The sequence below is a fragment of the Drosophila navojoa genome, chromosome 3, assembly GCF_054131105.1.
Source record: "Drosophila navojoa isolate 15081-1374.11 chromosome 3, UAZ_NAV_1.0, whole genome shotgun sequence".
Classification (NCBI taxonomy): Eukaryota; Metazoa; Arthropoda; class Insecta; order Diptera; family Drosophilidae; genus Drosophila; species Drosophila navojoa.
In genome coordinates this window covers 1,245,840-1,259,873 of record NC_142891.1, presented here as the reverse complement: position 1 = coordinate 1,259,873, position 14,034 = coordinate 1,245,840, and the positions used below count along the sequence as shown (strand labels likewise).

The 14,034-nt window shown below is 41.5% G+C and overlaps 2 protein-coding genes across 2 annotated transcripts; one reads left to right on the top strand and one right to left on the bottom strand.

The window, feature by feature from the left end:
• Window positions 1–410: 410 nt before the first annotated feature.
• Slh (sec1 family domain containing Slh) lies at window positions 411–2,944 on the bottom strand. The gene is made up of 5 exons (XM_018099074.3): window positions 2,759–2,944; window positions 2,532–2,691; window positions 1,756–2,447; window positions 984–1,693; window positions 411–910 (listed from the first exon to the last, which is right to left on the bottom strand). Exons 1-5 carry the CDS (start codon window positions 2,784–2,786, stop codon window positions 581–583), a joined length of 1,920 nt encoding a protein of 639 aa, XP_017954563.1. The 5' UTR covers window positions 2,787–2,944; the 3' UTR covers window positions 411–580.
• A 284-nt stretch (window positions 2,945–3,228) lies between these two features.
• On the top strand, window positions 3,229–8,004 carry oaf (BRICHOS-like domain-containing protein out at first). Its single transcript, XM_018099075.3, has 4 exons — window positions 3,229–3,630; window positions 5,513–5,626; window positions 5,729–6,047; window positions 7,017–8,004. The coding sequence occupies exons 1-4, from the start codon at window positions 3,394–3,396 to the stop codon at window positions 7,316–7,318; spliced, it is 972 nt and encodes a 323-aa protein (XP_017954564.3). The 5' UTR covers window positions 3,229–3,393; the 3' UTR covers window positions 7,319–8,004.
• Window positions 8,005–14,034: the final 6,030 nt, after the last annotated feature.

Sequence of the window (14,034 nt, the reverse complement as noted above, 5' to 3'; positions counted from 1 at the left end):
TGTCTTTAAACTTGCTCGAGTTGCTGCCGTTGGAAGTAGTTTTGGAGGCACTGTAGCTGTCCCATTCATAGTTCGAGCGGCGGTGTTAATTGCTAAGGGCTCAGTCCCCGAAGTGCCGCGGTGCTGCAGTGCTGCAGTGTCGCGCATAGCATTGTTGTCGCCCCATAATTGTTGTCGTCAGCCGTCGCTGACTGCCGCTGACTGCTGTCTGTCAGCTGTCCATCAAAGCGTTGCCAAGTTGGTGTTAATGGGCGCCTAGAATGCAATTGCGCAGCTCCCCATTTCTCTCTCGCTCTCTCTGGTGCATCTGGTGCAGCTTGTTGAACACGCTGTGCTACGCATGTTTTTGCTTGTTTTTTGTTGTCCTTCGGGGATTACGCGTCAAGTTTCGAGTAATTGCCCACGTTCACTTTGTTTTTATTATTGTTTGTGGTTTGGTTTTTTTGCCTTGCATTTCATTTATTTTTGGATATGCTTAACTATAAGTGTATATATATATATAGATTTATATACGAAGCAGCCACACACCGACAGCCAAGTCGCCCTCCTCTCAGCAGCAGTGAAAGCTAAGCAGTCGCTCCTAACTCGTTCCAGGCGTCTGTATCTCATTGCCCAGCGCGGAGAGCTCCTTGAGGAACTGCCGCGCATTGGTCAGCGTGGAAGCGCCGTAGATGATGCGCCTGTGCACATTGGACGTTTGCTTCTGCTTGATGAAGTCGACCAGATTCTGATACTCAATGTAATTGCCGCCGCCAACCATGAAGACGACTGCGTCCTGGAATGGTGCGCGATTCTTGGGCAGCACATCGCCGCCCTTCAGCAGCTTCGGATCCAAGTAGAGATAGTCGTCGGTCTCCGCATTGCTGCGACATTCCATCACTTGCTCCGTGATCTTGGTAACAGGTAAATTCTGAACGGGAAAGCAGTATTTATAGTTCTCATAGTTAATCCACTCTCTCCCTCTCTTTCATATAGATACTTACGTGCCGCTTGACCACCAGGTTCTTGACGCCCTCCATGACAAAGGAGCTGCCCTGCGAGACGAGCTTGGTGAACATGGAAACGGTGCGCGTGCCGCCGCCCTCGTACTGCGTGGCCTGGCTAATGCTGGGCGATCGATTCATTATGGACTTCCAGCGCTGCACGTACGCCAAGGCGGTCAGGTCACAGCCAGCGGCTTGGAGTGCTTCGCGTAGGCGCTCCGCCTCCGACTCGGGCAGCTGCTGTGCGCATATATAGTAGATAATGTACAGCCGCAACTTGTCCTCCGGCTGGCCGAACTCGCTGTCGCGCAACAGCTCGAGCAGCGGCTTATCGAGCGTCTGCTTCGACATGATCTTCTCCTCGATCTCGAAATAGGAATCCAGGCGGCGCGCTTTGATGCAGTTCAGAATCGCTGTGGCGATCTTCGTGTGCATGTCGATCAGACGTTTCTTCTCCATTAGCTGCGGCAGCGAATTGACGGCGCTGGTCAGCAGCGCAGTTGTGTCATTGACCAGCGAGAAGGCAATCTCCGATTCGCCCTCGATGCCCATCGAGGTCTTGAGCCGTTTGATCTCCTCCTCGGAGTTGCGATAGGATTCCAGTTCCTCCTGTATGGCCTCTGCCACAGTGGGAAACGGGCTGCCCTTGTGCGTGACCCAGAAGCGATCGTTGCGATCCAGATCGCAGGCCTTGGGCTTCTTGCGAGCTCCTAAAAGCGAAAGGGAGATGAAATTGGCAAACACTCTAGTCAAAGATTAGTTAAATACTTGCCCGCACTGGCGGCCGAATCGTCCTCCACATAAACCAAATTCAAGCCAAGATCAAGCACATCGTGCACGAGCGCCTGGTAGGACCAAGTGTGATGCAGAGGCGTGGCCAGATCCATATTCCTGTCGAGCAGCAGCAGCACGGGACGCTGAAAGCTGAACACTCCGCCGCCGGCTTGGGTGGCATCCATGTGAAACAGATTGGCGCGCGCGTCCCAGAGATTCTCGCGCAGCTTCTTCTCCAGCTTGCGAGCGACCATCTCGGCAGCGCTGTTCCTTGGACACCGGATGATCGGCACGTTGCCCAGCGTGACGAATAGCGCAAAGAGCGAGTCCACTATTGAGTCCATCAGCGCCTCCATCTCCTCGTCGCGCGTGTTGGCTCGATTGATGGCATAGTAGGAGAGCTGATCGCTCTGCTGGTGCTTCAGTATGAAGAAGTCGTCCTCCAGGCTGATGAAGTTCACGTACTGGTCGTAGACCCGATGGATGTTGGCCACGCAGCCGGCATGCAGTGCGGCTGCTGCTAGGTTTTCGATTTTACTGCGTGTGATGGGCGCCAGGAAATTCAGGTGATAAATGTCGTAGAGGCCATTGGAGAAGTCCTGCTGAATCCGGTCGAGATTCTCGTCCGTGGGCAGGCAGAAGTACACGGCAGGCACATCCGGTATAGAGTCGCGATCCGAGTGAAGTTGCCTGCAAGCGAATTAAGTCATTTAGGGTGTCATCTATTTAGCCATGCCCCCGTGACCCCTGACCCATTCCAATCCGCTTACTCACACATGCAAAGTCACGCCCAGTTCTCGCAGCTCCTTTATAGATATAATTGGCGATATTATGTCCTGGCCCACTCGATCGTAGATGAGTATCTTCCACACGGGCTCCGCGGCCAAGACTTTCGGCTGCTGCGAATTTAAATTAAGCATTTGCTTAATTGCATCTGTGAAAACGAAGTCAGAAGAGTGAAAACGAGCTCGTAGGCTCTGTTCATGGGTGGAATTACGCACTTATTTGCCGCTCTCGCAGGGTCAGCATGTTGTTTGTGTCTAGAAAGATAAATGCCCACGTATAAAATATAATTTAATTAAGTAAAGTATGTTTAAATAACATAATTTACAAAATACAACACGTCACAAGCGTTTAAAACGCGTTTTTGGACTAATTTAGTGCATTACAACGAAAACAGCTGTTGACTGAGAAATTGTGGCGGTCGCACAATAAATTTCGAAAGCAACGCTGTACAAACAAAGTGCACCTGAAACAGCTGTTCGGTCCAATCATATATAAATGTGTGGAGCACTGCAAAGTAATTCTATTATAAATTAATTCATATATAGCAATTTTATGAATTGCGAAAATAACAATAAAACCCAATAAATGCAGTGAAATATCTTCGCTCTTACTATGTTAAAGAATTGGCTTTAACAGCACTGTTAACTAGTTCGCTCACATTCGGAACTACTCTCGTGCTATGTTATTGTCGGCTGAGCTGTTGTTATTTTGCGTCGAACTTTCGAAGTGAGCGGACGTGTGTATGCGGCGTGAGAAGAAAATCGTCGCGTATTTGGCAGCAACGAAAACAATAATCAAAGTGAATCCGACTGTGAGTGGGTGTGTGTTTTAGTGTTTAGTGCTAGCCGCAATGATTGTGTCGAAGAAATCAAGGGCTCGGCATGTAAAATCCACGACTTGGCAAATGGCGCATCGAAGTGTGCTCAACCTGTGCCGCATAACGGGCCGTCGACGCTGCGGCAGACGTGCGGTCAGTTGTTATCATTTCTTCAGGCACAGCCGCGGCTTCTTCTGGTTCATTCTCTGCAATTTATTGCTCACGCCAAACAACAGTGACGCCCAGCTGCTGATAAATGTACAAAACCAGGTATGATACATAAGTGCTCTTAAATTGCTTAATTGTCTTTTTAATTTGTTTAAAAGCAATGTGAATGTCAAAATGGCGCTGACTGCGCTGCTAGCGTTGCTGCTGTTTTTCGAACACTCAAATTCGAAATTGAGCGCGTCAAAACAAGAGAACGTCAATGGGAGAGAGAGAGGAAGAGAGAGCGAGAGCACGTTAGCAAACATTTGTTGTTATTCATCAGCTGCGATTTGTGTGCGCTTTGTTTTTTTGTTTTTTTGTCTTGTGAACTAATTAAAACTTGTAATTGATGACAGTCGATGCTCGTCCCACCCATTTGTTAAATACGCCCAGCTGCCCTTGAACTTATTTTCCCTTCCTCTTTTTGATTTAATATGGCTGTCATTAGCGCAACTCACTTTGACAGTTTTCACTTTTCGTTTTGGTTTATTTTCGTAGCATTTGTGTTTGCACGTGGCTTACATGGCATCATAATATTGACATTTGCTTTAGCTTTTCTATAAATTTTATATTACCTTTGCCAAAAACTCGCGTAAAACAAAGCCCCTGCATGTGTGTGCGTGTGTGTATGAAAGAGAGCGCGCTCTTGTGCCGTATTTTTTTTTTTTTTTTTTTGTTTATATGTGACATCCTTTAACATTGCTGGCTGCTGGCGTGTTTTTGTTGTTGCTGTCCCTGGCCCCAAAATGTCCGACTCTGTCTCTGTCGACGTCGCTGCTGACGTCGCTGTTACAGCTACTGCTCTCAGTGTGAGCTTTGTTTACATTCGCTTTGTTCAAACTCACAAAGGCAATGCATACACAAACAGACCACAGTACACACATACACACGCACACTCACAACACCCGCTTACAATCTCTCACTCATGTGTATATGTGTGTGTGTATGTATTCACGCGCAGACCCAGCTGAACTTTTCGGCATTCGCAATTTGAATGTTATTTGCATTATTCTCGGTGTGTAAATGTCAGGCATACTAGAAATAAAGTTGAATGGGAATAATAGAGTGTATATCTTTGTAAATAGATGCAGTTTATAAGCAACTTAATATTGAATGTGGACAAAGATATAGTAATTCTAAATTAGAAAGTTTCTAAATTGTCAGTTGAGTACGTATTAATTTGACATATACATACTTTTTTAGTTCCAATAATACTCAACTCATTCGAAGCAAAATTCTGGCAGATGCAGAGAACTTTGAATAGGTTAAGGATATAAAATTGAAGAAATTATTTAATTCAATTTTGTTTAATATTTTAGCAATGAAAGTATTACTATAAATGTATATACATACTTGTATTAAAATCGAGAGTTATAATTCAAGGGAGAATTAAGAAAGAAATTTAACAGTAGCTCATTTTGTTTTCTTTGCCATGACATTTGCTGTTGGTCTTGCTGGGGTGCGCGACTGTAAGGACGATTCTGTCGTGTATGAATTGTAGCTGTAGTTGTTGCTGTTGTTGTAGCTGTACTAGTTGCTGTTTATTCTAGTTGTCATGTTGTTGAACTACATTTGGTGACGAGCGGCAGCCTCTAGAGTCGCATTCACAACAATTCCTCATCTCGCCTTGCATTTTCACTGTATTTTCTGCTCAACTCTCTTGACTCTAATTTGGTTCAGGGACGCGGCTCAGATGCTGCTGCTGCTGCTGCTGCTGCTGTTGTTGTTGTTGCTGCTGCTGCTGCTGCTGCTACTTTGGCTCGCAGTTAATTTGACTTCTGGCAGCAATGTCTTGGGTTTCCCTTCTGTTCTCGCACTCTCGCTCTGTCGTTTCTCTTTCGCTCTATTAATATTCTAGTTTCGTGTCCAGAGTCTAGTTAACATCTAGTTGCCATTGCACTTGTTGCTTCTTTGACTGAGTCGCCTTTGTCTTCTCCCCTTGCAGGGTGGCGAAGTGATACAGGAGAGCATTACGTCCAATATTGGCGAGGATTTGATTACCCTGGAGTTTCAGAAGACAGACGGCACTCTCATCACGCAGCTCATCGACTTTCGCAATGTAAGTAGCAGCAGTAAGAGAGAGAAAATGAAAATGGAAATGGCAATCGAAATGGACAACAATGACAACAACAACAACAACAACTGCGTTCTCTATTTGCAGGAGGTTCAAATCCTCAAGGCTTTGGTGCTGGGCGAGGAGGAGCGCGGCCAGAGCCAGTATCAGGTGATGTGCTTCGCCACAAAATTCAACAAGGGCGACTTCATCTCCTCGGACGCCATGGCGAAGCTGCGCCAGAAGAATCCACACACGATTCGCACGCCCGAGGAGGACAAAGGTCGCGAGACCTACACGATGAGCGGCTGGGTCCAGCTGAACCGCTCGCTGCCCATCACACGGCACCTGCAGACGCTGTGCGCCGAGGCCACCGATGCCACCTACGTGCGGGACGTGGACCTGAAGGCGTGGGCGGAGCTGCCAGGTGAGCGGAAGTCGAGATAATTATTATTTGATTAGCAGAAATATGAAAAGCAAAGCAAATCTCGCGCTTGTGCAAGTTTTCAATTATTTCTTGATTAACTCTGCACGAGTGGAGCCACAGAATTTGTAGCATTTACAGTGAAGATTCATTGAGCTGTAACGGGGCTGCTAAACAGAGATTAAGATTGCTTTACTCAAAGGGATAATTCGATATATAAAGTTTGTTTTACTGAATTCTTTTCAATTTGGCCTCTTCAGTCTAATGCATTAAGGAAAAGATTCTCTTTAGTCTGCTTTTACTGTATATAGGAAGCTTCGCACCTGCATGGTGAAAAGTTATTTTAAATTGCATGCAAATGTTGCTAACGAGAGTTTTTGTTGTTTTTTATTTGGGAATTTTGGATATCAGGGTATACTCATTGAAAATGAGACTTCAGGGTATAGTTTTTTGTAAGAATTTTCGTAACAGATAACACTGATGATTACAATGGAGAGCTATATATCCCATTAATCATCAGAAGCATCTATATATTGTATTTGGAATCTCCTATCTATGTCAAAAGGCGTTTAAAATGAGATAGGATGAGTTATTGAAAAAACGGAAAATAAATTCTTAGTGGGCAGGGGTCACAGAAATATTGAATTAAAATTTCCAGTCTCTAGTTTTTTTGGTTTACAAGATTGATGCGTTCATGCTGCTGTACAGCTAATGTCAAATAGTGCAGACTCTTGCTTGGAAATAGATTTGATTAGGAATGTTTTATTTTTATACCATAAAGGAATAATAGAATGATTAAAGTAGTAGCTCCACTTAGTGTTTAGGGTATCTCCTAGTCAGGCTTTTCCGATTGGAGCACTCCTGCCAATTTGAGCTTGTTTTCGCCGTTAACCAATTTTTCGTTTTGCTTATTTTTTGTTTCCATTTTGTCTGCTGTTGTCGTTGTCGCGTCGCGTCGCGTCTCGTCGTTAGGCTCCTCGATTTCGAGCCTGGAGGCAGCGACCGAAAAATTCCCGGACGCCCTTTCCACGCGCTGCAACGAGGTGAGCAGCCTGTGGGCGCCCTGCCTCTGTACGCTGGAGACCTGCATCGGCTGGTATCCGTGCGGGCTGAAGTACTGCAAGGGCAAGAGCCTGGGCAGCGACACATCCGGCGCCCAGGCGCAGCAGCAGCAGCAGCAAACGAATTATCGCTGCGGCATCAAGACCTGCCGCAAGTGCACACAGTTCACCTATTATGTGCGACAGAAGCAGCAGTGCCTCTGGGATGAATGACGACGCGGCGAGCTGCAGATGCTGCAGATGCAGATGCAGATGCGCTGCGCCCGGCAGGCTGCGACAGCGGCGGCGGCGTGCGATGCGGCAGCAACAGAAACAACAGCAAAGACAATAACAGCAGCAACAGCAACAGCAACAAAAACTAAAGCGACAGCAACAGCAACAGCAACAACAACGACGAGCAGAGTGACAACGACCAACAAATTACGCCAACTGCTTTTGTTGGTGCAACAACAGATGCCTTTTGCACTGTGGAGCTTTCCGGTCCATCACATTTCCCATCATCATCCAGCACACACAGAGACAGAGACTCATGCTCGTGCTACAGCTTATAGCCACACTCAGGGGCATCAACAGGAGCCGCTGTCATCTCATCGTCCATCCACAATGGCCGCCAATGTGGCGTGATAATGCGCCAGCAGCTCGGACAGGGATATCCCTTAGACACATATTCACCCATCTGGCCCAGGAACTCATCCCACTTGACACTCGTTTCTCTTATTCAGCATTGTTTTCTACTCATGTATGGACTGTATATATGTAACTATATGATTAGAAATATTGCCAAGCTACACTACGCTTAACGCCGCGCCTAGGTTAGATACAACATTTATGATAATACGCAGGGCAAAACTTTGGACGAGCTGCGAAAGACAACAAACTAAAAAAAAAAAAAAATGAAACATTGCATTTTTTTGTAAAAATTTGCATTTTCATTTATCATACAATATTGTACAAACATCTATATTCATATAGAAATTTATTTATCATGTTCATAATCCTTAGCATACATCAATTTTCTTTACTGCTCTCTCGATTTGTTTCTTCAGCAAATTCTTGGTCTTAGCTCTTATCTATACACTCTTACTATACACCTGAAGCTTCGACATTTGCTAAATCTATTCATCTATCACACATATTTATCTGCAATTTTATTTCCCTAACTTCTTTAATACTTCTTTAGGCTCTTTGAATTTCTTAACTCTCTTTGCACATTTCCCTAGTCGAATTTCTATTCAATTTCCCACAAACCAATTGCTATTCATGGAATTTGTCTTCCATAAATTTTACAATCAATCTAAACACATTCTAAACAAGTTTCCTTTGGCTGGCGACTCACATTGTTCACTCCAAATAAGTTTCAAGTGTTGAAGCAAAGAAATGGAAAATGAGAGCGGAAAAATGCGAAGTTTGCCCAACTATTTGAGTGCCCAGTAAAAGTTGCATTTTATTAAAAAATCTTGTTAAAACTTCAACTTTGATTCCATATTTTTCGCCATATTCTTAAAACTTTGATTCCATAATTTACACCCTCAGCTCGAGCTCAAGTTTGAGCTTGAGCTTCGAGCAATTTTCGTAATTTCACTCTTCTTCTTTCTACTTTAGCTCAACTTGCTTTTTGTACAAATTCGTGTTCACAAAATTTGTATACATTTTATATAAGAATTTTGTTAACAAGATTTTTATATATTTTTAAATGTAGTCGTGCAATATAATTGATTGTATAAATATTTATATTTGTAGCAAAATTTCTTTATTTAATTTTTTTTCTTTTGACTTTACATTTAGAAAGTTTAAAAATTGTACATTTAAATGAATTTGATTTAAAGGCCAACAGCCTTTGTGCTCAGTAATTCCTAACATTTTGAATTTAACATTTATACGTAATTCTATCATTATTCTTCATTTTGAGCTGTTATTAACAGTCTTAGCTCTTTCCGCTGTTGATTGTCCTACATTTATGTTACCTCCATTACGTTTATCATTCACAGCTTTTACAACTACCTCATTGTAAACTCTCTCTCTCTCTTTCTCTCTCTCTTTAGTATTATATCATACCAGGTGTATATATCTGATCGTAACTCTTTAAGCATTTTCCTTTTTCCTTTATTGTGCGTACACACCTGCCTTTTTCCGCCACTTATCTTTGCGGTCTATGCTAAATAATGGCTCATTAACTTTATTTACGCAGTTCGACAAATTTGCATTGTCCTTTTCGCCCAATCTCTCGCCCTCTTCCCCTTTGTACTACCCACTCGTTTGTCATAATTAATGTGTACATAATACAAACGGTTTGTCGCTTCATTAAATGCTCGCTTTACGCATTTTCCAACTCATTCATACTATAATTTCCCTTCTTCCATGAAAAAAAAAAACTCGCAGCTCAAGAAATAATTTTAGAGTTATATATATATATATATATATATATATATATATATATATATATAAACTATATATATATATATAAACTAAACAAAATAAAATAAAAAGATAAAATTAAATGTGGCCTTAGCATATTTTATGAGCGCAAAAAAAAAAAAAAAAAAAAGTTTGTAAAATTCTAGGATTTCAAAATACATACACACTCACACACATATACACATACACACATACATACGAGTTGTACTGTCTGAATTGTGCTCATAACAAAAAAGGAACTTTAACTTTCTATATAAGTTTAGTTTATAACTGTTCTATATACTATATATATATATATAGGAATACTAACCACAACGACTGCCGCAAATGCTTTTTATATAGTATAAAGACGAGAAAAATAAAAAAGAAGAGAAAAACCCCAATGAAATGGCTGTTCATAATCTAAAATTTTCCAATTGACTCCTTTCTCCTCTAGACTTTTTCCATTTAGAACGCCCTGCCTTTAACTCGAAAAATTTATTCTTATTAATTTCGTATATAAAAAAACCTAATTAATTAATATACCTAAACAAAATTACAAACAATACCAAGAACAATAATCTATTGTAAAGTTTCCAAACACTAGTCTACTTAGAAATGTTAGAATGGCTATTTTCCTAAAAGCATACTATAAAAACCAAATTGAAAATATATTGAAACAAATTGTACACAAAATTAAAAAAAAAAAAAAAATCCAACTTCAGCAAAAAATAAAAAATGAAGCAAAAAGAAATGGTGATAATAATTTTTTCTATGAAAACGAAAAAACTCTTCTCAACTGCAATGTAAAGTAAACAAAAACTATAAATGTAAATAAAAAAATTAGTTCTAATAAATAGTTTATATGAAACAAATTAATGCTGATTCGTATAAATAACGAAAAGAATGCAAGCGAAGAGAATAAATAATCGATTACACGATCTAGTGCTAAGGACAAGCATTAATTTAGTCATAAATAAAGCAGCTGACAAATTCTACGTTTTATACAAAAACTAACAATGTTTTTTAATTGAAATTTGTTTAACAGTCGCTGGTAAGTGGGCTTGAACCAATTGAGATTTACAAGCAGAACCAATTGAGGAAACTCGCTTTGCCGAGTTTTTACATTCATCTATCTCAACAGCTGAGGATCTCAACAAGTGAGGCGCAAGCAGTTTGTCTGCCAGTGTTGTCAACTGCTGCGAAGGAAAAGCTACATAGCTGGAAAACGAGTTTCTATAAAAAAAGGCTAGAGTAATATGTGAGGGAGTAGAGAGGTAAACAAACAGTTTGTGGATGCCAAACGGTAAGACTTTTTTATATTTTATAAAATTGTATAGCTTATGGATATATAAATAGGTATGTGGACATGCCGAAGGCCCCAGTTGTCAATGCTTGATTGTTATTTTTTTATTTTATACTAATTATAAACTCAAATAAATAAACTATATAAACTATGCATCAAGTCGAGAGTCCTCAGATCTTTAGACCTGTCTGAATCTTAGCTGCCTTCGCTATTATTTTATAGCTGAAAGAAGACAAATGAAAATAAATAGCTCAGTAACATAACTCATAACAAAACCATTTTTATCAATTATTGAAATAACTTAGGGGAAAAAAAAAGCTAAATTTGTCTTTGGTAAAAATCTCAGCATTGGCTCGAATTGGCAGCACTGCTCAGTTTCATTGTAATTCCCAGCTTCAACCGCTGCCAGGCTCTGCTGCCTGTACGCCCGTGCAAACAAGATGCATCCTGCTGTGGTTGTTGTTGCTGCTGCTGCAGTGGAGTCGTCCTCTTGAGCCAGTGGCAAATCCTTTATGCGATTTGTAATTCATGAGCAGCGCGCACACAGATTCTTATCATTTATTTTGCAGCGCAAATCGGTATCGAGTGCCACACACACACACATGCACACAGAATATATATATATATATATATATGTAGTCTTGACTATAACTATATTCATGGTAGCGCTGGGAGGTCGTCGCGACGTGCGGAAACCAAATCGGCGTCGTAGAAAATTGAATTTGCTGCCAGCAGGGAGTCCAAGAGGCAGCAGCAGCGCGAGGGAGTGGCCCATCTCTTCGGGTAGGGGTAGGGGGGACGGGCTGTACTGGCTCGGCCAAGCGTATTGGGCTTTTGTGCTCTTGACGCGGCCTGCAAACGTATGTGCATGCCTAATGAGCCATGAAATGCCAGCCACGGCGTCCTTTCTCCAAATTCTATTTCCCTTTTATGCCTTCTTTCGCTTCTTTTTTCTGTCGGTGGGTAATCAGCGACAGCTGGTCAACACTTGACGCGATTGACCCTTAGATACGCATACAGGCATGCCCATGTACATATACATACATACATACATACATACATATATAAATATAGATTATATATGTATGTATGCATGTCTATGTACGTATACTCGCCGAGGGCTATGTAATTACAGCGTTGAGGGCTGCTGGCGCGTAAATCAAACAAAATCAACTCGACTCGCAATGCTCTTAATTAAGTTTACACTCTCGCAATTCGATTTTCTTAGCGTGCGCATTGGCGTGAGGGCAGCCGTTGGAAGTGAAGATTGAACAGTAGTCAGGGCGACCAGACGACAGGCGACAAATGTGGCAAAGTCGTTGTTGAAAAGTTGACTTATTGAGTGTTGATTGCCTACTGTTGATTGCGGTCATCATTGTCATTGTCATTGTCATTGTGATTGTGATTGTGATTGTGATTGTGATTGTGATTGTGTCATTGTCATTGTCATTGTCATTGTCATTGTCATTGTCATTGTCATTGTCATTGTCATTGTCATTGTCATTGTCATTGTCATTGTCATTGTCATTGTCATTGTCATTGTCATTGTCATTGTCATTGTCATTGTCATTGTCATTGTCATTGTCATTGTCATTGTCATTGTCATTGTCATTGTCATTGTCATTGTCATTGTCATTGTCATTGTCATTGTCATTGTCATTGTCATTGTCATTGTCATTGTCATTGTCATTGTCATTGTCATTGTCATTGTCATTGTCATTGTCATTGTCATTGTCATTGTCATTGTCATTGTCATTGTCATTGTCATTGTCATTGTCATTGTCATTGTCATTGTCATTGTCATTGTCATTGTCATTGTCATTGTCATTGTCATTGTCATTGTCATTGTCATTGTCATTGTCATTACAATTGGCATTTTTACTATTAATCACGATTTAAATAAACTCAAAATTATTCAAATGTATTCATATGAAATATAAAGATATTTCCGCTTTCAAGGCAGACTCGCAATAGACCCTGCCAAACATTGAAATTTGTTCATTTTTTTCTCTTTTAGAAATATTCTCTTATCTGAATCGAATAGATAGCAAATTTGAAAGTTTTGTCGCCTGCGGCACAGCTCAGGATCAGCTCAGCTCAGCTCAGCTCTGCTTGTTGGGCAATGTTCAGATAGGAAGCGTATAACTCGAGTGAGTGCTCAGCGATTCGTTGTAGTTGTTATATGAGTGTAAGTATTTGTAGCTACAGAATCATGAATGCAAGTGTGTGTGTGTGTGTGTGTGTGGGAATGTTATGCTTTGGCCATGTGCAGAATTTTTCGTATTGACTTTTTCAGGTCAAAAAGGCGGCTGTGAGCTTTACATTTGCATAACTACTTAAAAATACACACATATCGAATCATGTGTGTGTGTGGTTGTGTGTGTGTATCTCAGCGTTAAATAAATAGCACTCATACGCAGCGTAATCATCAGATCTGCCACATAGGCTGAAACATTTGATTTTGCTCTTCTTTTTCTCTTTTTTTGCGACGTCCAGTCAAAGTTCAGGGCTGATAATTTATGCAGCCACGCCCCGCCTGTACAGAGCCGCCCCCATTAGCATTAATTTCGTCGGGTCACGTAGGGCACTGAGCAGTCGGCAGCAAGTGGAGCACTGCTGATGACAGACCGACAGCGTTTGAAATGTAATTTTCATTTGGCAACTTGACACACGGACAGACGGACAAACAGATGGGAGATGGGGGGGATGGATGGAGAGAGGCAAATTGAATGCCACAGACATTTGGCCTTAGCATTTGTTTTATTGTAATTGCAAGTTTCAGCAATTAGCAGGAGGCACAACGAGGCACATTTGCCGCCGCGCCTAAAAGCTGGCAACAAGTTTTTCGCTCTTTGCGCTCGCTTTTTGTGCTCTTTTTAACCCCGTTTCGCATGGAATGCAATTGTAATGAAATATTACTATATTTAAGAGCTCGCAAATGGTCGACGCCAAACAGAACGCACAGAGGGCAAAATATATTCCCGGAATTACAACTAGAGTTTTTCTGACTAGTCGAATTCCAGCTTTGAAATCATTTCGTATAACAAACAAAACAATTTCGCGAATTTGATGCGCAAAAAATGCTGAAAAGAAATTTTAATTTGGCATAGCTGGAACGCACAACAGAATGTTTAAAATTAGAAAAAACCTAAGAAATATATGAAAATGAGGGAAATTCTTGAAAACAAAAGTTGGAAAAGTGAGAATTGATTTGTGGAACGAGTGGGGG

Coding starts and splice junctions, on each gene's coding strand:
- oaf (XM_018099075.3), top strand. CDS start 3,394: ATGATTGTGTCGAAGAAATCAAGGGCTCGGCATGTAAAATCCACGACT. Junction 3,631..5,512: donor TGATAAATGTACAAAACCAG/GTATGATACATA, acceptor CTCCCCTTGCAG/GGTGGCGAAGTGATACAGGA. Junction 5,627..5,728: donor AGCTCATCGACTTTCGCAAT/GTAAGTAGCAGC, acceptor CTCTATTTGCAG/GAGGTTCAAATCCTCAAGGC.
- Slh (XM_018099074.3), bottom strand. CDS start 2,786: ATGCTGACCCTGCGAGAGCGGCAAATAA. Junction 2,692..2,758: donor CCTGCGAGAGCGGCAAATAA/GTGCGTAATTCC, acceptor TCGTTTTCACAG/ATGCAATTAAGCAAATGCTT. Junction 1,694..1,755: donor CGATTCGGCCGCCAGTGCGG/GCAAGTATTTAA, acceptor TTTCGCTTTTAG/GAGCTCGCAAGAAGCCCAAG.